The sequence below is a fragment of the Sminthopsis crassicaudata genome, chromosome 3 (genome assembly GCF_048593235.1).
Source record: "Sminthopsis crassicaudata isolate SCR6 chromosome 3, ASM4859323v1, whole genome shotgun sequence".
NCBI lineage: Eukaryota > Metazoa > Chordata > Mammalia > Dasyuromorphia > Dasyuridae > Sminthopsis > Sminthopsis crassicaudata.
In genome coordinates this window covers 621,234,396-621,259,450 of record NC_133619.1, presented here as the reverse complement: position 1 = coordinate 621,259,450, position 25,055 = coordinate 621,234,396, and the positions used below count along the sequence as shown (strand labels likewise).

The following is a 25,055-nucleotide window of genomic DNA, read 5'->3' as shown; positions in this document are numbered from 1 at the left end:
TAATTAGCCGGTCCCATTTCTTTGCAATTTACAATCTAAAGTTGTTTTGATTTTAATTTCTCTTTATTATTCATTTAGAGCAGTCTTTCATATGTTAATACTTTTACATTTCTTCTGAGAACTACTTATATCCTTTGATTATTTAAAAAGAATGGATTTTGGTTTTAAATATTTGTCAATTTGCTTTTTGTCTTGCGCATGAGAGTCTTGCCAAACATACTGATGATGAGATATTTTTGACAGTTGACTGCTTCTCTTGTCTTAATTCCATTGATTTTTTTTTTTTGTAAGTATAGGATCTTTCCAGTTTTATGTAATCCATATTACCTGTTTTACCTTCAGTGATCATCTATTTTTGGTTAACAACTTTTCACCTAGAATGCCTGTGAAAGATACCTGATCTGATTTTCTTCTAATTTTTTTATTGGTCATTAGTATTCTGGTCATATATCCATATTGAACTTATACTTAATTATATAAAATGTTGCTCTAAACCTAATTTTTGTTCAATTGTTTTTAATTTTCCATATTTTTGCCAAATAGAGAATTATTCATCAAGTCATTTAGGATCATTATGTTTATTAAACACTCAGTTTATTGAATTAAATTATTCCCTATTGGGCATTTCACTGATCTACTTTTATGATCTTGGGTGCTTGGAAAGTTATGTTATTTGACAGTTATGTCAGTATTCACATTTTGGAAGGTATAATCAAACCAGAAAAGCTTTGAGTAAACAGACTCAACAATGAACATTATCACCTAAGGAACAGTCTTGCTAAAAGAGAATCATCACCAAATTTGCCATACAATGGATTTTTCATATACAACTCTTAAAGACTGTATATTAAAGCATCGAGATTTAGACCTAGGTCTTTAAAAGGAAGTATCCACACCAGTGAAGTGAAAGATCTTTGAAATATCATTAAGGCTGAAATACAGAAAGAACATATGCTTTTTAATAGATAACTCCGTAGGCAAAGTCCACTGGCATACAGTCTCCACAAACAGCAGCTGTGGAGATTATATTTATAGTAACTGGATCTGTAAGAAGCAGCTGAGGGTGATAGGCTTACCAGTAGCTCTGTGAGAAAAGTCCTTTGTTTAGATATTATTCTGCAACTTTATTTTCATTCCTTCTGTAGTCATTTAAAAAAAATTCTACAAAAGCACTACTGAAGGCCTAAATTGTTCTTTATTTATTCCTTGCACCAATGGTGTCAAAAACCATGAAGAGAGAAGGGAGAAGGAAGATCAGAGTAAAATTGGAAAATATGTAACCAAATTATTATAAAACATAAATAATATATTTTAAAATTTACCTGTGGATTAGTGGACCCAAGTTTCTATTTGGGTTTGACTTCCTACTTTTTATACCCTTAAAATGTTTTAGTGGTATCCTTTTACTCTTTAGTTAATGTATTTTTTTTTTAAAGCATCTATAAAATTTCCCCCATTGGTACAAACTGGGAATACTTTGAATCAAGTTCATAAACATGTAAATAACTTATATTTGTGGAAGTCATTGACTCTTGTCTTTGAGTAGTAATTATGTGATGCTTTATCAAGTTTACTTCTGATAGGAAATTTCTAAAGCATTAGTGCTAATAATTGTGAATGTTATTTGTCCCTGCCACTTTCCAGTTTTGCAGAGAAACTAAAATCAGTTCCTTTGATTAATGTAATGTTCTGGTATTCATTACTTTAAAATGTTTCTTAAGTATTCTGTTTTTCATTTGATCTAACATTTTTCTCATATTGAACCTGCACCAATATAGATGTCCAAAAATTTTCCACATTCTCTGTCTTCAGGAGTTCCCTTTGATTTCTTTGCTTTTCATGTCTCTGCTATGAAATTGTTGTTTTTGGTTTTTTTATTTGTACTAAATTGTATTGTTGTTTGACCTACTTTGATTTCTATCATCTTTACCATTTTTACTTACTATTTTCAATTGCTGAAGTCTGAAGTTTCTGCTGGCCTTTGATTTTCTGGATGCATTTTGCCTGATTTGTTAATTTTATTTGGATGATGTGGAATTTGAATTTTCTGCTCTCTCTATAAGCTTGGATATTGATATAATCTTGTAGTACTTTTCTGAACATTTTCAAAAGCCTTCTCATATCCTTTAAGGTATCTGATACCTTTCTTTAGTGATATTCCTTCTTAGTTCCACTTTTCTTTTATGGCTCTTGGTATGGCACTGATGGCCATATGTATATATGCAGGTCATGAAATGTTTTTACAATTTTTGTCAAATATGATAGAAGAATTTCTTTATTCCAGATAGTTGTAGGAAATCCCAGCTCTTTTTGAATTACTACATTTTGTTATGATTTGTCTGCTAGTTTAGTTTATATGATTAAATTAAATTTTGAAATTCCCCTGTGTCCATTTCTTTTGCAAAATTATTTGAGATATTAGTGTTATTTTGTTAACTATCTTGTTAGTAGGTATAATGCTTGTGATTTTTGTTTAAAGGTGAGAATTTATCTTTGTTCTCAGATTCTTCAATTTTTCTTTATTATTATTTTTGTTAAAGCAGTTGGAGTTAAGTGATTTGCCCAGAGTCATACAACTAGGCAGTGTTAAATGTCTGAGGCTGGATTTGAACTCAGTTCCTTCCTTCCTTCCTTAGTCAAGTGACTTGCCCAGGGTCACACAGCTATGAAGTGTTAAGTGTCTGAGGTCAGATTTGAACTCTGGTAGTCTTGACTTTAGAACTAGTGCTCTATCCACTGTGTCACCTAGCTTCTCCATGATGTGTATCTTGAAAGTATTTGTGTTGTTAAAATATTTCATGTGTACTTGTGGTTAGCTCACTTTAATTTATCTTAGAAATTATGAATATTTTATATTACATCTATTTAAAATATTCTTAAATTTTTATTATTGTTACTGGTTTTTTTTATTAATAACTTGACTAATGCCACATTGGCAGAAAATGACAATAGCCAGGATTCAGATTCAAAAACCTAACTCCTCAGACTCCAAATCCTGTGTTCTTTTACTCTATTGTACTGTTGTATTAGCCTCTCTAAGGGTCTGCTGAACTCTAAATCCTGTGATTCTGTATAGAAATAGTAGGTGTAGAGGTTGTGCTCAGTATTCTAAAAGCATATTTGAAAGAATGCTGACCTCTGAGTGGGACCACTATTGTGTGAGCAATTAGGCTGCTTAAGGTTCCTGAAAAATGGAAATAATGTGAGCTTGCAGATGTTATGCAATGTCGATGTGAGTTCTTTTTAGACTTGTGTCTAACCTTTGTAAACCTTTATTGTGAAGAAAAGAGTTGATTTATTGGAAGCATTCCTGTTCTTCTGCCTCATCAGTGGTTATGAGAGGCTTGGTTAGGAATAGACACTTGTGGAAGACAGCACATCTCTTCTTTGTGCAATAGGCAGAGCTATTTCAAGAAGATCATCTGACTCTGAAGTGTCTTGGCTACAATGTACAGCAGAGCCTTGTGTGTGGATTCAAACACTAGACTGTTAGATTGCTCCAGAACTATTCCACTGCATAAGACAAGACACACCTAAAATGAAGAAGAGTTACTTTGTGGAGAATAGAACACTTTGATGCCTAAAAAGATTTATTTCCTTTGTCCTATTATAAAATTAGCCTTCTGATTTGATAACTTTGTTTCTTTATAATATTTGTAAAGTAGTAAATTTAATACAAACATAGTTGCAATGTATCATTAGAAATTTGAAATTTCTAAGAAAACATTAACTGGTGCTTATTTGTTCATTTTTCTAAGTACCCAATATTTTCATGCATACCTCATGCCGCAATAATAGATCTTTGTGATCTAAATATAAGCTGCACCTAAATATAAGCTATGTACCTACAAACTAGATGTCTTCAAAAAGAAAATAGCACAGAATAGGAAGGCAACATATTGCCTATATTTGGACCAGTGTGAGAGAGGCTTTGACAGGATAATGGGTTAAGAGTAGTTGGTGTGGGATCTTGAAGGCCTAGGTTCAGACATAGCTTCTGATCTATAAAAGCTGGGTCACTCTGGGGAATTGGGACAAGTCAATTAACCTCCTGCTCTTCTCTTTCTCAGCTTTTCCTTGCAGTCCCTTTACATGGACCTAACCACTATTTGAAACTCCTCCATCTACTTACCCCCAAATATCTACACTTTTTCCCATAATACTCAAATTCATAATGTAGCATTTTAAAATTTTGATTCTCATAATAATGATATGAGGTAAAGACCACAAATAGTATCCTTATTTTACAAGTGAAGAAACTGCGGGTCAGAAAGGTTATGAGTTATCCAAAGTCTAAGAATTAGCAAATATTAGTGGCAAGATTTAAATATGAATCTTCCTATTAGAATTAATTCCAGTTCTTTGTTAGGAATCTTTGAATCTACTCCATTCTCTCTCTCTCTCTCTTTTTTTTTTTTAAATTAGGACAGCATTTGCTCACCTTCAGTCTTCTATAATGTACCCAATTAAAGTAAGCAAAATCAAAATCAAAACCAAAAAAATATAAGAGATGTTTCACACTTAAATTCATACATTTTATTAGAAATTATTTGTTTAACCCCCAACCAAAAATTAAACTTGAAATACAAAAATTAAAAGGAGAAATCAAAAATATTGAAAGTAAAAAAACTATTGAATTAATAAATAAAACCAAGAGTTGGTTTTATGAAAAAGCCAATAAAATAGATAAACCTTTGGTAAATTTGATCAGAAAAAAGAAAGAGGAAAATCAAATTGTTAGTCTTACAAATGAAAAGGGGGATCTTTCCACCAATGAAGAGGAAATTAGAGAAATAATGAGTTACTTTGCCCAACTTTATGCCAATAAATTTGACAACTTAAGTGAAATGGATGACTTCCTCCAAAAATATAGGCTCCCTAGATTAACAGAGGAGGAGATAAATTGCTTAAATAGTCCCATTTCAGAAAAAGAAATAGAACAAGCTATTAATCAACTCCCCAGGAAAAAATCCCCAGGACCAGATGGATTCACATGTGAATTCTACCAAACATTTAAAGAACAATTAGCCCCAATGTTATATAAATTATTTGAAAAAATAGGGAATGAAGGAGTCGTACCAAACTCCTTTTATGACACAGACATGGTACTGATACCTAAACCAGGTTGATTGAAAACTGAGAAAGAAAATTATAGACCAATTTCCTTAATGAATATTGATACTAAAATCTTAAATAAGATATTAGCAAAAAGACTTCAGAAAATCATCTCCAGGATAATACATTATGATCAAGTAGGATTTATTCCAGGAATGAAGGGCTGGTTTAATATTAGGAAAACTATTAATATAATTGACCATATTAATAATCAAATTAATAAGAACCATATGATCATCTCAATAGATGCAGAAAAAGCATTTGACAAAATCCAACATCCATTCCTACTAAAAACTCTTGAGAGTATAGGAATAAATGGACTATTCCTTAGAATAATCAGGAGCATATATTTAAGACCGTCAGTAAGCATAATATGCAATAGAAATAAACTGCAATCTTTCCCAGTAAGATCAGGAGTGAAACAAGGTTGCCCACTATCACCATTACTATTCAATATAGTACTAGAAACGCTAGCCTCGGCAATAAGAGCCGAGAAAGAGATTCAAGGAATTAGAGTAGGAAATGAGGAAATCAAACTATCACTTTTTGCAGATGACATGATGGTATACTTAGAGAACCCCAAAGACTCTGCTAAAAAGCTATTAGAAATAATTCAAAATTTCAGCAAAGTAGCAGGATACAAAATAAATCCACATAAATCCTCAGCATTTTTATATATCACTAACAAAATGCAACAGCAAGAGATACAAAGAGAAATTCCATTCCAAACAAATGTTGAGAGTATAAAGTATTTGGGAATCCATCTACCAAAGAATAGTCAGGATTTATATGAGAAAAATTACAAAACACTTGCCACAAAAATAAAGTCAGATTTAAATAATTGGAAAGACATTGAGTGCTCTTGGATAGGCCGAGTGAATATAATAAAGATGACAATACTCCCCAAACTAATCTATTTATTTAGTGCTATACCAATCAGACTCCCAAGAAACTATTTCAATGACCTAGAAAAAATAGCAACAAAATTCATATGGAAGAATAAAAGGTCGAGAATTGCAAGGGAACTAATGAAAAAAAAGTCAGAGGAAGGTGGTCTAAAGCTATATTATATATCAGCAGTCACCAAAACCATTTGGTATTGGCTAAGAAATAGACCGGTAGATCAGTGGAACAGATTAGACACAAAGGACAAAAAAGGGTACATCTATAGCAATCTAATCTTTGACAAACCCAAAGATACCAACATTAGGGATAAAAATTCATTATTTGGAAAAAACTGTTGGGAAAACTGGAAATTAATATGGCAGAAATTAGATATGGATCCACACTTAACACCATATACCAAGATAAGATCAAAATGGGTCCATGATTTAGGCATAAAGAGTGAGATAATAAATAGATTAGAGGAACAGAGGATAGTCTACCTCTCAGACTTGTGGAGGAGGAAGGAATTTATGACCAGAGGAGAACTAGAGATCATTATTGATCACAAAATAGAAGATTTTGATTACATCAAATTAAAAAGTTTCTGCACAAACAATACTAATGCAAACAAGATTAGAAGGGAAGTAACAAATTGGGAAACTATTTTTAAAAGCAAAGGTTCTGACAAAGGTCTCATTTCCAAAATATATAGAGAACTGACCCTAATTTATAAGAAACCGAACCATTCTCCAATTGATAAATGGTCAAAGGATATGAACAGACAATTCTCAGATGAAGAAATTGAAACTATATCCACTCATATGAAAGTGTTCCAAATCACTATTGATCAGAGAAATGCAAATTAAGACAACTCTGAGATACCACTACACACCTGTCAGATTGGCTAAGATGACAGGAACAAATAATGATGAATGTTGGAGGGGATGTGGGAAAACTGGGACACTGATACATTGTTGGTGGAGTTGTGAAAGAATCCAGCCATTCTGGAGAGCAATTTGGAACTATGCCCAAAAAGTTATCAAACTGTGCATACCCTTTGACCCAGCAGTACTACTACTGGGCTTATATCCCAAAGAAATACTAAAGAGCGGAAAGAGACCTATATGTGCCAAAATGTTTGTGGCAGCTCTTTTTGTTGTAGCTAGAAACTGGAAGATGAATGGATGTCCATCAGTTGGAGAATAGTTGGGTAAATTATGGTATATGAAGGTTATGGAATATTATTGCTCTGTAAGAAATGACCAGCAGGAGGAATACAGAGAGGCCTGGAGAGACTTACATCAACTGTTGCTGAGTGAAATGAGCAGAACCAGAAGATCACTGTACACTTCAACAACAATACTGTATGAGGATGTATTCTGATGGAAGTGGAAATCTTCAACATAAAGAAGAGCCATCTCACTTCCAGTTGATCAATGATGGACAGAGGTAGCTACACCCAGAGAAGAAACACTGGGAAGTGAATGTAAATTGTTAGCACTAATATCTGTCTGCCCAGGTTACATGTACTTTCGGAATCTAATGCTTATTGTGCAACAAGAAAATGGTATTTACACACATGTATTGTATCTAGGTTATATTGTAACACATGTAAAATGTATGGGATTGCCTGTCATCGGGAGGAGGGAGTGGAGGGAGGGGGGGGGATAATTTGGAAAAATGAATACAAGGGATAATATTATAAAAAATATATAATAAAAAAAAAGAAATTATTTGTTTAGACTTGGAAATTCAATTAAATTATTGTAAGAATTACCAAAATGTAACAAAAATATATGATGTAAGCACATGTTTTTGGGAAAATGACATTAATAGACTTGTTTAACATAGGGTTACCACACAACTTTAATTTCCCCCAAAAAATATCTCAATAAAATGAGGAATGCCCATATTTTACAGATAGGAGACAGAAATATACTTCAGAAATCTCAAAAGTAAATTTGAATCCAGGATTTCTTGAATCTCAACACAAAATTCTAGCCACTATAACATGCCATTTCAGTTATTAAAAGCCATCAGAGAATATTAATCTCAAAATGAGCTAAGGCTTATAAAAATATTAAAAATCTGGAAGATGCTTCTGCCATTGTGTACAATTCCCAGTACAAAAAGTAAAAAACCCAATTGCTGTAATATATTCCATTAGGTATTCTGGAGTTCTGAGGGTATTATTGTATTACTTTGTTTGAGGGAGGGAAGGAGTCACTTGTTTTTTTCCACAAGTATTGGGAGGTACCTCTCTGTATTATGACTCATGTGCAAGCCAAGTTATTTCATCATATGGATTATTTTATATCCTAGTGTCTAGATTGAGATCTCATTTTCAAGGGTCTTCCTAGTGAGTCCAAAATGGGTAATTTCAAGTCTATATACTTTTTCCCCCCAAATATTTGTGTGGCATGTCTGGGTAATCTCAAGTTTACTTGAGAGCCCAAACGTCTTTCTCTTCAATTATACATATACAGGCTCTGACCAGGTTCATAATGAATTCTACTGGGGATCTTTGAATGCTGAGCCACACATAATTTGTCTTTTTATTTCTAGGATCTCTTAAAAGTTCTTGTATCAGCTTGACATGATTCATATCTCTGACATAATGATATATAGAATTCCTTAATGACAGATTAACCGGTATTCAAGTAGTAGTAGCAATAGTGATGTTGATAATATTAACAAAAACTAATATTTTTAAAGTGATTTATCTAGGTTATCACAGGTAATCATCACACAATCATGTGAAGTATATGCTGTTATTATCCTGGGAAGTTGAGGCTGAGAGAGGTTAAATGATGTTGCAGAGATAGTCAGGCTACTTCTGATCCAACATTCTCCTTCCTTGTACCTACCCATACAAAAATATCCCTACAAAAACTATCCCCAATAGAACTCATAATAATCATAGCTGACATAATTGACCTTCTCTCCAAAGTCCAAGATGGGAAGAAATTTCCGATGAGGCTGTCTGGCATAATCAATAAAATACTGGACTTGTAAGTCACAAAGAAAGGCAGATAGGTGGCACAGTGGATAGAATACCAGGCCTGAAGTCAGTAAGACTCATCTTCTGAGTTCAAATCTGGCCTTAAACATTTATTATCTACAGAGGCATCTATTAGGGCTGGCAAATTATGAAATACAAAGGAGAAAATATTTATGGAGTGAAGGTCATATGAATCTATTGGAGCCAGTTTCAATAAAGGAAGAGCTGTTCTAATCAAATCTCAAGTAGTGAAATGTTTTGGTTTTTTGATTTTCTTCTTTAAGTCATGCTACCAAACAGCCAATAGGCCATGCAAAACAGCACAGTTCTGTTCAGGTGTAGCTAGGCACCAAACTCTGTTGAAGCCTTTTAAGAGGCAGTTCTCTCTTTTCTTTGGGAATATCTATCATGCTATATCATTTATTCCAGCATTCTTTGATCCATGACCTTGTTCTCTATGGTGGTGTGTCTTCTTTGGGAGTAGGGCAATTGCTTCATAACTAAAGATGGAGTTCTTCCTCTTCCCATTCATTAGGTTGGCTTCCCAACCCATTAGTAGTCAGTGCTGACCATTCCTTTCACACTTTCAGAATAGCTTTTGGTAGAGAATCCTTCTAGTCATCATAGCTAAGTGATTCTTTTCTGTTAATCTCTCTTACATTATTATCCATCCATTTTCAGATCTGTCAATCTTCCATTTAGTGCCTATGCATCTAGAATGTTATTTTAGTATTGTATTACTCTAGTTTCAGTCGACTTGAAAATTGACCTGTCACCTTCTCCTCTTGACATATAAAAAATAATTTGTACATTTGGATGATTTGAAATCTTTTCTCATATTGATCTCTCTTTTGTGCTAACAATCCATCCTTGGACTGAACCAATCAGAGTAATGATGAATAAATCCAGCAGGAGGCAACAGTAGTCAAATTCTTGTTCTGTTGCTTCCCAGATGCAAGGATTCCAAATTCCTTCCCTGAATAACTTTCATTGCACTTTGGATACAAGTATCAAAATAATTTACATTCAATAATTGAATATTTTCTCCTTTATGTTCCATAATTTGCCAGCCCCAAATAGATGCCTCTGTAGAAAATAACGCCTTGAAATACAATGTTTTCACCTTTCTCTTGTTTGTTTCTCACAGTTTTCCCTCTTTTGATCTGATTTTTCTTGCACACTATTACAATATGGAAATATGTTTAAGAGAACTGCACATATTTAACTTATATCAGATTGCTTGCTGTCTTGGGAAGAGAAGGAAGAAGAAAAATCTGGAACACAAAGTCTTACAAAAATAAATGTTGAAAACTATCTTTACATGTATTTTGAAAATAAAATATTATTGAGCAGTACTATATTTAGTGTTCACAACTTGCATACTTGTGCAAATATGTAACTCCTTTCCTCCAACAATCCATTATGCCATCAGTAATCCATTTTCAGTCCATAATTTTGAAATTATTTTAATTACACTCTTGTAAAACCACCTTTACTAGCCAAACCATCACTTTAATTATACTTCCCCAGCTTGAGGAAAGACATCAAATTTGCAATATTTTTCTCCGTAAGGTAAGACTCTTCCCTTTTAGTTAATTGCTAGGCTTTTACATCCCTCTGTATATAGCTGAGCCAGTGATAGTTAGAACAATCACATGCCTCATTGCTAAGTTACTTTTTCTCATTCCTTTGATTTCTAATTATCTCCTCAATTCCCAGTGACTTCCATAGTCACCTTCATCGACTTTATTTGAGTTCACATTCATGCTCTCAAAGAGTTTTGCCCACAAACCAGCTCTCTGCATCCTCATTCCTTGCCAAGTCTTACCTAAGACTTGCTCTCTCTGGTATTTCATCTCAGAAATGCCAAACATAGATGATCTTTCCAAAAAGATCTTTCTGTCCAGATATACCTATAAGTATTGCCCTCTCTTACCCCTTCAAAAATAAGGATAAAAAGGGTTCCGCTACTTTGGAGAGCTCTAATCTCTTACATGTCCTCATCCAAATGGCTGGAAAAACCAAGCACTTTTAATATATGGTATTCCCCTGGGGAATAATAATCCTGCTTCTAGTATAAACTCTTAGGCTCATGGGGTTCAAAATATAGAATTTTTTTTTTTTTTTTAGTATTTTATAAGCCCATGGAGAATTACAAGATAAGTTTGATTGGAATCTTTCCCCACTCTCAATCTTTGTAGTATTTCCATGATTTATAGTCTTGGCTTGGTTTGGATCCCCAGGAAGTGGAGAGATAGCAAATCACTTTTCCACTAGGTGATTGCTTCTATATTGTTCTTTGGCCAACATCTTTTGGCCACTGTTTGCTTTTGGTTTGTTCTACTGCTCCTCTGTTCAATCCTGCCACACATGTTTGTTTATCCCACCTGTAATTTCCTCAGTGTACGGAATTTCTCTTGAAGATCCCCATCTCCTGATTCCCATGTGTATCCTCTCTTCTACTTAGTTCTAAGATAGGTTCCTTGGACCTAAAAAAGTTAAGTTATTCACCAGAGCCATACCGGTGATGAGCATCAGGAGTGGGACTGAACCTCAGATCTCCCTATCTCTGAGGCCTGTTCTTTACTCATTAGGTCATCCTCTCAAATATTGGGGATCCTTTTATGCTAGTGGCGCTTAAAACCTTGGGTTTATGGAAACCTAAGGGTTCTATTAAATACAATGCTATATTGTATTTTCTTTATTTGGTTTTATGCATTTAAAAAATATTGTTCAGAAAACTTCACCATTTTTTGAAAAGTCCATCACATAAAAAAGGTTTAGAACTCTTGTCTTTTACTTGCCATTTATCTTTGTCCTCCACTGCCATTGGTGGTTCTCTCTTTGTTGATTTTGCTGTTTTACCTTTTCCTGCAACAGATGGTGCTTGAGAGATCCTTGCCAGGGAAACAGCTCTCAGTCAGCTTGAGATTCCTCTGGTGTCTTAGCTAATAAATCTTTTGTAACTCCTGATCATAGTATCTTTTTTCTTTTTCTTTTTAACCTTGGTTTTGTTGTTGTTGTTTTTTAACCCAGACACTACAGCTCAGTTTTGTTTTTTTGTTTGTTTGTTTGTTTTTTTTTTCTTTTGAGGCTGTTTTCTTATCTAGGTTGGCTTGTGTGTCTGTTAGTCCCATTTGGTCTCTCCCTCCCTTAGTCCCTGGCTCATTCTGTACCTATCTCCAAACCAACCCTAACCCTAAATGCCTACTGCTTCCCAACTCTAATCCTAACCCAAACTTGAATTTTAGAGTTCAGGGGAGCACTCCTGTTTTCTTCTTCATTTGTCTTTCTTTATCCTTTCTTCATACAAGCCAACTGGGCAGTCATACAAATTTTAGGAAACATAATTATTGAGGTGGAAGGTCCCTCAGAAGCCATCTGGTATCCCATTTTATAGAGAAACCTTAAGAGCCAGAGAAGTTAAGAGATTTACACAGGTTCCGAAAGTTAGCTAGTCTGAGACAAGAGTCAAACCCAGGACTTCATGTATGCAGGTATAGCATCCTATCTCTTTCTTTAACATGCTTCCTCTCAATTGAGCTAGGCTGCTTGTAATGTATCTAATAGGAAGACAAGAGCTGATGCCTTTTAGTGGCAGGGCAAGTACAGATGCTTGACTCACACTTGTAAGAAATAGATCTCACTCTTTGTTAAGAAAGGATGGGCATGTCTGAGGATTTGTGAGCTTGAGGACAGCACTATGGGCAGATAGCACTATTTGGGTGAGAAAGGAAGGTCTGTGTGTTAGGATGAGGAGATAAAGTTGGCCTCTCACAGTTTCTTCTACTTTGTCCTCCTCTAGTTGTTAAAATGAAATTGCATAATTCCCTAGACTTTCTTCATTGCACTTACCACTACTTCTCATCTTTTTCATTCCTATTCTTTATAACTCCTTCCCCCCAATTCCACCCCCCACAGCTTCTTGTTCACCACCTCACCTGCTTACTCCCCCTTCTGCTGCCTGCTGTGAGCACCAGGCTCTGCTTTGACATTCACGGTCATCATTATTACTACAAGGGCTGTTTTTGCCATTCCAAGTTTAATACACATTCCTATAGCAATATTTTTTTTTTTTTTTTTTTTTTTTTTTTTTTTTTTTTTTTTTTTTGCTGAGGCAGTTGGGGTTAAGTGACTTGCCCATGGTCACACAGCTTAGGAAGTGTTAAGTGTCTGAGGCCAGATTTGAACTCAAGTTCTCCTGACTTCAGGGCTGGTTCTCTATCCACTGCGCCACCTAGCTGCCCCAATATTGTTATTTTTAATGGTTACTTTGTATAATACTTTAGAAGTTATGTTGATAAAACATGTGACTTGGAGTCAGAAGGACTTGAGTACCCTGAGCAAATCACTTAATCTCTCTTAGTCTCAGTTTTCTCATCTGTATGCTAATATTATGCTCTTCTAGGATTGCTATGCTATGAAAATAGTAGTTATTATAATTTTTAAGGTCAGATTGGTAGCACAGTGATAGACTATCACTAAGGCCTGGAGTCAGGAAGACCTGAGTTCAAATCTGGCCTCAGATATATAGTAGCTATGTGATCCTAGGCAAGTCACTTAACCCTGTTTGCTTCAGTTTCCTCATCTGTAAAATGAACTGAAGAAGGAAATGGCAAACCCCACTAGTATCTTTGACAGGAAAACCCCACATGGGGTCATGAAGAGCTGGATGTGCCTGAAATGACTGAACAACAAAAATACTTTTTGGATGTCTAGGTTCATAACTTGGTTATTATTTTATGTCTTGCTTCTGAAGTGTGGTGCTTGATGAACTTGCTCAGTCTCAATCAGTCAACAAGCAAATGTTTATCAGGCATCTACTGGATATTGGGTCCATTGCTGGTACTAGGGATACAAAAATAAATGAGATACCTTTGCAAGGACCCTTTTATGTTATGTTGTTACCATGTATCGAGAATCACAGAGTTCTGATATTAGAAGAGACCTCTCAGTCTGTAACCTTCTAAGGGAGCCCATACCACTTATTCACAATTTTAGTAGTTAGACAAGTTTTCATTTAAGTTAATTCTGTCTCTCTTTAGCTTCTACCTCATTTCTAAGCAGAACAATATCATAGTTTTTCAAAGATTCTTGAAATTGAAGAGCTAATAGCTGCTGGATTCCAGTGAAGCTTCTGTCATACCTAGCCCTGTGACTGATCAAGTGTATAGGTTGGACTCACTGACTGATGAGGTATCCATTCTGAATCTTAGATTTAAATTTTTTTTTGAAACTTCAGTTTTTGAAACTACATTTGCTGGTGAACTCACCAATCACCAAAAATAGAAGACATGTCAAAGTTGAATTTATGTGCTCTGTATTTATTTTGTTTAATTCATGCACATAATATTTATGCCTATGTTCTAGAATATGGAGTAAAATTTTGTGATGTTAAGTAATTATAGAGGTTTATAATTCTGCCTTCTTTTTTGTTTGATCTGTTTGCTGCTGAATTGTCAGAAAGGCAAACACAAATTAAAACATTGCTCTTAGAGGAATATTTTTTGTTTCAATTTTGGCACTGCTGGGCATTGAAGTTTTTAGGCATGTATTTGATATAATGATGCTCAGAAAGTTCTACCTTTTAAAATTTTATTCATCTTCAAATATAACTTTTATGTGTTTTTTCTCATTTGTAGATTGTATACAGGGAGCTTTTGGAAGAAAGATACTGTTATTGAGCTTGTTAATGAAAGGTTAAAAATATTTTCTTAGAAAAGTTAGTCTAAAGTTACACCATTACCATGCTGATAGACTAATTATAGTTGTCTACAGATTTTTTAGTATTAGTTTGCCAACAACAGTCTAATTGCCACATTGGGACTTTGAGATAACAGATAAACAAATTTGTTCTTAAAAATAAAAGGACCTTTAAATGTAAACCTGTTGTGATTATCTTCTTCATTTTCTAGCGTTCTATAATTAAAGCATTATCTGGGTATGTCTTATAGTGAAGTATCAGATGAAGTGTATAGTAGAGGGAGAAAAAATTATCCTTGACTGCATGGGAAGAAAGGACAGTAATGAAGAAAAATGTAATGATAATTAAATAGTAAAGAGTTAGTGGTATAGATAGAACCAAAAAAAAAAATCACCCATGATGTTCATTCTTCATTTGCTAACGCTGAAAAGAGATAATTTAGTTTAACTTCCCTCATTTTACAAATGAGGAAACTGAGGCCCAGAGAGGTAAAGTAATCTGACCAGAATCACACAGATACTGGCAGAACCAGGATTTGAATCCATATCTCCTGACTTTTAGCTAGTCCAGTACTCTTTGTAGTGCATCATTTTGCCTTGATTGCCATTAGGGAATTGGGGGAATTATTAATATTGAGTGTGTTCAAATATATCACATCCTGATTTAAAAAAGGTGATATTGTTAGTCTCTATTTCCACTGATTATATGTGATTAAATATATATTAGCAGTTACACAAACTGTGTACAAAGTAATATTAATGTTGTGGGATAATCATCTGAATGATTTTGCTATTCTCAGCAACACAATGATTCAAGACTACTCTAAAAAATTTATGAAAAATATACTATCCATGTTCAGAGGAAGAACTGATTGTAAAAAACAAAACAAAACAAAATAAAGTCCCCCCCCCCAAAAAAAAAACCAACCCCAACCCACATCATACAAATAATAGCCAAGACATGAGGCATTTTCTGAAAGAATACAAAACATTCTTACCACTTTATTCTCTCCTATAAAACTTGAATTCTTGCTTTCCCAAGCTATGATATCAACCTCTGATGTTCCCAGCTCTGTTTATTGCTAACTAGCCTTACTTTGGCTCTGTTTACATTCATATTTGACCAGGAAGATAAATTAATTGACTTTTTAATGTCACAGGCAATATTGCTTCTTTTTTTTTTTTTAATTAAATTGCATCTTCTTAAACAGCAAAATCTACTTTGTGTTTTCCCCTCCTCCCAACTTATGTTAAGAACAAAAGACAAGCAAAACCTATTACAGAACATGCATATGCAACATATGCAAACAAAACACATTTTTTGCATTTGCTGTGTTCAAAATTGAATATATGTATATTTGCATGTACGCTCTTAACTTTCATCTCTTTATCAGGAGGTGGTAGCATGTTTCATAATTAGTCATTTGGAATTATGATTGGTCATTATTATGATCCAAGTGCCTGAGTTGTTTAGTTGTTTGTCTTTATAATATTGTTGTTATCTAAATTGTTTTCCTGGTTCTGTTTATTCAATTCATACCAGGTCTTCCCAGGTTTCTTTGAACCCATCTCCATTATTTTCTTTCAATAAGTTTTTATGAATGTCTTCTGTTTCTAACATCATCATATCCCTCTTTTCTTGAGAGTCAATGAAGTTATTTAGTCCTGCAACATTTGAAGTTGTGGAAATAGACATTGCAAGAGAGAGCTGCAAGAGTTGGTGAAGAATTGACTCTGGAATTAAAGAAACAAAAAAATATGGCCCTTGTACTTGGAAGTTTTGAAAGTAGTCAGGGTAATGAAACTAGTGTTTTGTAATACTAATGGTAGTGTTACAAAGTGTTGTCACTTTTATTCTTAATGTTTTTCTAGAAAAATGCTGTTTTCATATAAACTGGCAAAGGGAAAAGAAATGAAGCATTAGTTTTTATATTTTCAGTGAATGAGTAAAGTGACAAGTAATTATATACAGCTCACAGTAGGAAGATTGTGAAGTTACCTTTTTGGCAGGGAAAATGAATTCAGCTTCTGACTTTTTCAGTTTTAGGTGTTAGTGCATCCAATTGGAGATACTTTATAGAAAGTTGAAGATACGACACTAAAGAATGTGAATAATGTCAGGGTCATTTCTCTAAAATGTTAGAATATTCTACCCCAACTCACCCCTTCATGGATGTGAGAAGTTCATAGTGTTATACTATCTATCTGGCTTTTTCAATGTATTCAATGCCTTTTTTTCTCTTTAAAAAATACTCATTGTTATATGGGATGACTCTGAGGGGAAGAGGGATACTTGGGAAACAGAAGACATCCATTAAAACTTATTTTTTAAAAATGATGAAGGAGATGGGTTCAAAGAAACTTGGAAAGATTTGTATGAACCGATGCTGAATAAAGTAAACATAAACAGGAAAACAATTTAGATAACAATATTGAAAAGACAAACAACTTTGAACAACTGGGCACTCTGATCGTAATAATGATCAATCACAATTCCAGAGGACTAATTATAAAAATGTTAGGACAGATTTCCAATAATTTGCTGCCACTGATTTGGCTAGTTGTCTAAATGTTTTGTTAATTTGGGCTATTGAGGCAATGTTTTAGCTTGGTTTTTTCCCTTTTTCTTTTTTTAAAAAAAGTATTTTATTTTTCCCAATTACATGTAAAAATAAATTTAATATTCATTTTTATATGATTTTGAATTCCAAATTTTTCTCCCTTTTCTCCTCCCTTGTCTTTAAAACAGTAAGTATAGGTTTATATATACATATATGCACACACATACACACACACACAATCACATAAAACATTTCCATATTAGTCATATTGTGAAAAAAGAAACAGAACAAAAGAAAAATTATGAAAAAAAAAACTGAAAATAGTATGCTTTCATCTGCATACAGATTCCATAGTTTTTTCTCTAGATGTGGAAAGCCTTTTCTATCATGAGTCTTTTGGAATTGTATTGGATCATTGTGTTGCTGAGAAGAGGTAAGTCAGTCCTATTTGATAATCCCATAATGTTGCTGTGTGTGTACAATATTCTTCTGGTTCTGTTCAGTTCACTCAGCATCAGTTCATGTAAATCTTTACAGGTTTCTCTTAAATCAGCCTGCTCATCATTTCTTTTTCTTTTTTTTTAAATGACATTTTAATAGTGTTTTATTCTTCCAAATACATGCAAAGATAATTTTCAACATTCACCTTCATCTTGTGTTTCATATTTTTCTCCATCCCTCCCCAAGACAACAAACAGTCCAATATAGGTTAAATATGTACAGTTCTCCTAGACATATTTTCACAATCATCATGCTGCATAAGAAAAATCAGATCAAGAGGGGGAAAAAATAACAGCAAAAAGGTGAAGATACTATGCTTTTATCCGATTTCAGTCTCCATAGTTCTTTCTCTGGATGCACATGGCACTTTCCATCTCAAGTCTACTGGAATTGCCTTGAATCACATCATTGTGCAACCAGTAATTTTAGGGACTGTTCATCATTTCTTATAACTTTTACATACTATGATTTGTTTAGTTATTCCCCAATTGATGGACATCCCCTCAAATTTCACAAAAAGAGCTGCTTTATATGTATATGTCCTTTTCCTTTATTTTTTGTTCTCTTTGGGATAGAAACCTAGGAGTGTCATTGCTGGATCAAAGGGTATATAACATGTAGTTTTTCTTTTCTTTTTTTTAAATTAAAGTTTTTTTTTTTTAATTTTCAAAACATATGCATGGATAACTTTTCAACACTGACCTTTGCAAAACTTTGTGTTCCAAATTTTCCCATTCCCCCAAACCCCCACCCCTAGATGGCAAGTAATCCTATATATATATATATATATAAACATGTTAAAATATGTTAAATCTAACATATGTAGACATATTTATATAATTATCTTGCTGCACAAGAAAAATCAGATCAAAAAGGAAAAAAATGAGAAAGTAAACAACAACAACAAAAAAGAGAGTGAAAATGCTATGTTGTGATCCATACTCAGTTCCCACAGTCCTCTCTCTGGGTATAGATGGCTCTTTTCATCACAAGATCATTGGAACTGGACTGAATCATCTCATTGTTGAAGAGGGCCACGTCCATCAGAATTGATCATCATATAATCTTCTTGTTGCCATGTAGAGTGATCTGGTTCTACTCATTTCACTTAGCATCAGTTCATCACTTCATTGTAGTTTTTCAGTGATGTGGTATAATGAATGTTGTAAATCTCTCTCTCTCCTATTGTGTACTTGAGATGTCCACTTTTTTAGATATTTGAGAGCTGGTATTTTGATATTTATGCTAAGCTACTATCCCTCGTAATTTTGAGTCACTTGGGATGCTGGGGATGTGTATAAAGGGAGTGTGTATGTGCACATGTATGCTGCATGCATATGCTGCTTATGCGCTTCACCTCCAAAGACAACTGATGAATTCTGAGTAGAGATTGAAGCATACTTTTTAAACATTATTTTTCTTGAGGGTTGAGTATATTTTCTTTTGTTTGGAAATAGGTTTTGTATGACTTCAAATATATAATCAGTGTCATATTGCTTGTCACCTTAAAGGGTGGGAAAGGAGCAGGAAAGAGGAAAATTTGGAGCTGAGTATTTTTGTTGCTATCTTGAGCAAGTGTCACATGACTATAATATGAGCTATAATAATAATCCTCCATTCTGCATATATGTCAGTATTTGAGGTTGGAATGTTAGATTCTGGCAATACTATCTGCATGGAATAAAGTAAGAGAAGTACAGTAGCAACTGTTGCTATTTGTGTCCCAAGCAGCTGTTTATGATAGACTTTTTTTCTTTCTCTATTTCTGATAGCCTCAAATTGTGGCCCTGCTCTTTAGAGAGATAGCATCTGGTTGAAAGGGGATTCCATGATTAAAGGATTCTTCTCCATATAGTATTTAGGGATCTGAAACTTTGTATTCATAAAAAAAGAAAATGGAATTAGGCTTCAGCATTCTCATGGCTATCTGTAAAGGACAATATGATTAATTTACATTAGGAATTCCTTTAGATGGCATAAATTCATTAAGTCAAAAGCAGAATTCTCCCTTTTGTTTATAGCATATGAAGATAGTTGACTATTTACAATGAATTGTATTTCTGTAGTTCTTGGGGAGAAGGTTTCAAGTTTTTAAGGAGCATCAGTTATTGAAAGCTGTGGGCTTGTTAAATATCAAGGACAGCTTCTGATAGTAGATACTATTCTGAGGTAAATGAAAAGAGCAATGATGATTGTGTTTAATTTTTGTTACATGTATCTTTGGTCTTTTTTTTTTTTTTAATAATTTTACTATATTAGTTTCTGACTTCTCTAAAAGCTTCAAGCTCTAGGAAGTTTAGTTTCATCCTTAAAATAGTAACATGGCCCATTTCCAACTTTCTGCTGCAGGCTTTTATGAGGAGAACAGCTGCTGTAATATATACATATTTTTAGATATTCTTTTTGATGTTACATATATTAACAATTTTTTATATGAAAGTGTTTATTTTTCCTGACTAGGTGCCCTATCCAAATTCAGTAGAATGCATGTACTGATCTAATTTTGCTTTTTATGTAATACAGTGGGTTTTTTGGCTTGATACTGAGTTTATATGTAACCAGAATTTTAATGACTGAATGACTTAAAATTTATTTTTTAAAAAACCCCTCATTTTTTTCCTTTAGGTATTGTCAACCCAAAGAATCCAAAGGAAGCTCCAAAGTCCTTCAGCTTTGACTATTCCTACTGGTCTCACACCTCGGTGAGTATCCTCATGTCCCAGAATTTTGGCAAAAACCTTTGAATTCCTTTGTTATCTTACATTCTCCTATTGGTTTCTTTCTCTCTCTTTCTCCTCATTCCATACTGCATTCATGCTTTGGGGATAATTTTCCATGTTTTATTATTTGTAAGCTATTATGTCAAGGCCCATTGTCTAAGGATCTTTTTTTTTTTTTTAATTCATGATTTTTTGGGGGATTCCAATATAGCATTCCATACCTGTGATAACAGAACAGAAAAATTTATACTCAGCTAGGAGGCTGGAATCTGCAAAAAACATTATAACAATCAAGCTGAAATTGATTTCTAAGTAGAATGATCATTTGTGCAATTGAATTTGGAACAATTGTTTTCTTGAACAGTGTATAACCATCTTGATAGCACTTGTTCTTATGTCTTTAATTCTAGTGTGTAAATCATAAAGACAGGTACATTTTACTGAACTAGTTGGTTAAAAAAAGTTTCATTTTCTTGGTTTGGCTGAGAAATCAAATCATATATCAGAGTAAGTTGACTAAAAGGGTTTTGGAAATATTTGTTGCTGATAGTTACTTAACTAAAGACAATATATATGCTTGTTGTAAAGTTCAGAAAAGAGCCTTTGTATATGGGATTAACTTTTAATATTTTCCTTTCCTATTTCTAACAATTTAAAAGTTTCTGGATCTTTCATATTTTGAAATAGTGACAGAGTGTAGGGCAATAGCAAGTTAAAATTAATTCTGTTGAATAATTTTAAATATTCATATGTTAAACTGAATTTTCAAAAAGCCACAGGTTCATTTAAAAAAATTAGTGGTAGAAGGAAACACTTTATTTAGTCTATACCCTGTATTTTTTGAGGCAACTTACACATAGCTTAATAAGAGATACTTATCACTAGACACATCCACCTCATCTAATTCTTTTCCTCTTTGAGATTTAATAGAAATAGAAGGAAAAAAAATGTGTAGTAGAAATTCATGGAGTACTCTTTGGGCTCCCACTAGTAAAACTATAATTCTTGGGCCTTCAAGTATGAGCTGCAATCAATAATCAGCCAATAAACTCAATCACAGGAAAGACATTTACTAAAATGATGTAGCAAGAACAATAGCTACAAAACATTCCCCTCAGAAACTAGGGGTATGGAGAGCAAATATATCCACTGTTTTGTGCAAGTGAATGGTATAAGCATGAGAGAGACATTTATAGAAGGAGTACACATGATCAGTGCACTAAATGCCTCTGGTAAGGCAGATCCTTTTCTTTCTCTCCTTGGGGAGCTCTCTCAGTAGATTGATTCTTGATTGCCAGGGCCAGTTCTCCCTTGAAATTATGGTTGATTTCTCTTTTCTGCTCCCTGGGCTTAAGATTCTTGAAGCTGCTTCCAGCTTCAACTAGAATGACTGTCTTTGCCTTTTTAGAAATTGTATTATCTATACTCCCTCAACTGTGTTTCAAACTCTAGAATTAATTGGTTACTCTTGAGCTGTTGGGTTGTCTTTTAAGGACCATTTATTAATGGACAATTATTTCCTGGTCAATGACATTGGTTTTTTTCAGTTCAGTTAAGAAGAAATTTGTCCACATTTTTTGAGGAGATTTCCTTCTTATTTTTCAATCATTTTGTGCAACTACTTCGTTGTGGGTGGAGGGGCATACAAGAATCAGTCAGTTTGCCTTGCACACTTATGAAAGAATGAAGATAAAATATTATTTTGTCTTTTTAATCTTTGTAGCCTGAAGATCCCTGTTTTGCATCTCAGAACCGGGTGTACAATGACATTGGAAAAGAAATGCTTTTACATGCTTTTGAAGGCTACAACGTTTGTATTTTTGCCTATGGACAGACAGGTGCTGGAAAATCCTATACAATGATGGGCAAACAGGAAGAAAGTCAGGCAGGCATCATCCCACAGGTAAAATCAAATCCCATGGGAAACTTGGTTTGAAGTTTTATAGCCTTATTTTTTTCCTAGGATGCTAATTATATTTTTAGATATTCTTAGTTATAGATTAGTAAACTTGTAAAGTGAACTTTTCCATTGTGATAACAAATAAATCATCTTTCCCTTGCTAGCTTAAATGGACATGTAGAATTAAAGACATATCTACTCCAGAAAGTAATTATTAGTTCCTTGCTTTTATAAGATTGGTGTTTTCAATTCAGAACTGTAGGGTATTTTTGGGAGGGGATTGAAAAGAAGAAAATTTTAAGTGGAAGACTATCATTGGATGACAATGGAATGGATGACATGGGAGATAAAATCATTGTCAAGATTTCTGGTCATAAAAAAACAAGATTTTGGAGAACAGCGTTCAAATTATGATTTATTAGTCATCAGAAGATGGGGGAGTAGGGGAAGATTCAACAGGTATCTCCCAGACAATGACCAACTCTTTTTATCCCACAGTTTTCATATTTGTATTTGGTAGCTTTATCCTGACTTAATATTTGACTGTTTTGGATATGTGTAGAGATTTCTCTTTTTTGAAATGCTTTTGACAAACATAAGTATTTATTTGAAGCCTTATGTACAGCTTCTTTATTTAAGGAGCTTATACCTTAGGGGATTTAACCTATCCACAAATAACCACAATACAAAATGCAATTCATGAGAGATACTCAGATGTAAGTATCATGAAAGACCAGAGAAAGAAAAAGTCACTTCTGTTGCTTTTTTCTCATTAAAGCTCTTTTGAATTTTACTTCAGTGCTGTTTTTGCACTATTTTATAAATGAGAAATAGAAATTGTCATAAATCCTCTCATCAGTTAGCTGATAAAGATAGATTCAAGATCTCCTGATCTTTATTTAGCCTTTAGCTAATATTGTTTTATTTAGTCTTTTTGCTCTATTTGGTTTCTACTTTGGTTTCTATTTGGTTTCTATTTGGTTTAAAAATGATTATGTTGCAAAACTTAAATTATAATGTCTTAATTACTTAATTTCTACTTTTTAGAAAGTTTAGAAAAAGGAAAAAGGAATAGCTTCTAGTTTCCCTTTTTTAAAAATAGGCAAGTTTCAAACATTTTAGGATTGTATCTTAAAGATGAGATCCTTTATGGAGACAGAATGTTTCTTTACTCATTTTTTTTGACATATTTTTGACTCTAACAACATTGTAAAACTAATGAAAAAAATTTTTGGAAACATTAACCATAGAAATAAATAGGAAAATTAGTTAATCTTTGACAAATAAGGCAGAAATGGACTACCATATTGAACTAGTACTATGTAACATTTTTGTTAACATTTATTTCAGGAATTTTTTTCTTCCCTTGGCCTAAAGTAATCAGGAATGAGAGCAGAAGGTAGTGTTGCAGGGGTTGCATAATTTCAGAACAAATGTCTTTGCTTTTTTGAAAACTTGGTGGGTTTCATTCTTAATGAATAGATATGCTAGATGATTTTTAAGATATTTCTTATTTTAAGACTGCAAAATTCACTTTGTTTTCAGAGAGTAAGACAGACAAGTAGCTGTTTTTCCCAGTGAAACATTTAGTTATAATTTCCAATTTTGATGCAAACAAAACATTTATATTTGGGGATATTTTGTTAGATACTCAGATCCCTGAGATGTTTAGAACAAATGGTTCCTTTCACCAATGTGAAAGTTCTGAATTTGTCTTGATTTTTCCTCATAAATTTACATTCACAAAATTAGTGAAATAAGTTTTGAAAAATTGTTCTCTATTTTTATTTCTTTCAAAGGAGGATTTATTGGAGGGAGAGGTGTATCATGATGGAAGTGATTGTGATGTTTAAAAAAAGACATCAATTTTTACAACTTCTAAGCTTATATAATTAACATTATCATTTATATTCAAAAGTTGCCTCATTGATAGTTTTTGATAATGGCAAGTTAAATTACAAAAGTAATCTCATTTTAAATTTTCATCAGGCACATTTTTTTAATCCTTTAAATTATTTATTATTGTAGTTTCTATGTAATCTTGTATTTTTCCCCTCCCCTCCCATGGTAGGTATATATTACTTTTATATTAAATAAAAACCTGTTATTTTTGAAACTTATCATCTTATACAGTAGTCATTAAATCCTACTTAGACTTATTAGTGGTCATTAACATGTGTAACATGCACACCTGGCAGTTACAATTACTAGTCTGTCCTAGGCCTAACAGAGTACCTTTGACCACTGACCTTTGCAGTGTCAACTCTACCCGGCTTGCCTCCTCTAAGGCCTTCAAAGGTCTCTGGCCACTCTCTCTTGAATCTATAGTTTAATAACCAGTAGCGCACTCAAGAACAGCCACGTGTAATCTTAAAAGCCTTTATTATACCTACTCACATAATGCCCTGACTGATGCCCTGACTTGTTGGTTCCCTCGTGAACACCTGGTCAGAAGACCCACGTGTTCACTACCAAAATCCTTACCTCTTTTGGCTATCCATCTTGGCTTAGCCACCCAGACTAGGGAGCCAGGTTAAAGAGCGCCAGGTTAAAGAGAGTGACTGCTGCCTGCAGTGGGCTTATAAAGGGCCTGTGAGGTCACACACACAGCCAGTCAGCAAGAGTCACCCATTACAAAGCTATCTCAATGTGGCCAAGATCCCACCTAC

At 33.7% G+C, this 25,055-nt stretch overlaps 1 protein-coding gene across 16 annotated transcripts in view; it reads left to right on the top strand.

Annotated features, from left to right (window-relative positions):
* Positions 1–25,055, top strand: part of KIF1B (kinesin family member 1B) — a 188,391-nt gene that overhangs the window by 33,452 nt on the left and 129,884 nt on the right. For all 16 annotated transcript variants that reach the window (XM_074306314.1, XM_074306312.1, XM_074306310.1 and 13 more), the window contains exons 3-4: positions 20,392–20,468; positions 22,210–22,389. In XM_074306314.1, the coding sequence (XP_074162415.1) occupies positions 20,392–20,468; positions 22,210–22,389 (257 nt within the window). The remainder of the gene's footprint in view (positions 1–20,391; positions 20,469–22,209; positions 22,390–25,055) is intronic.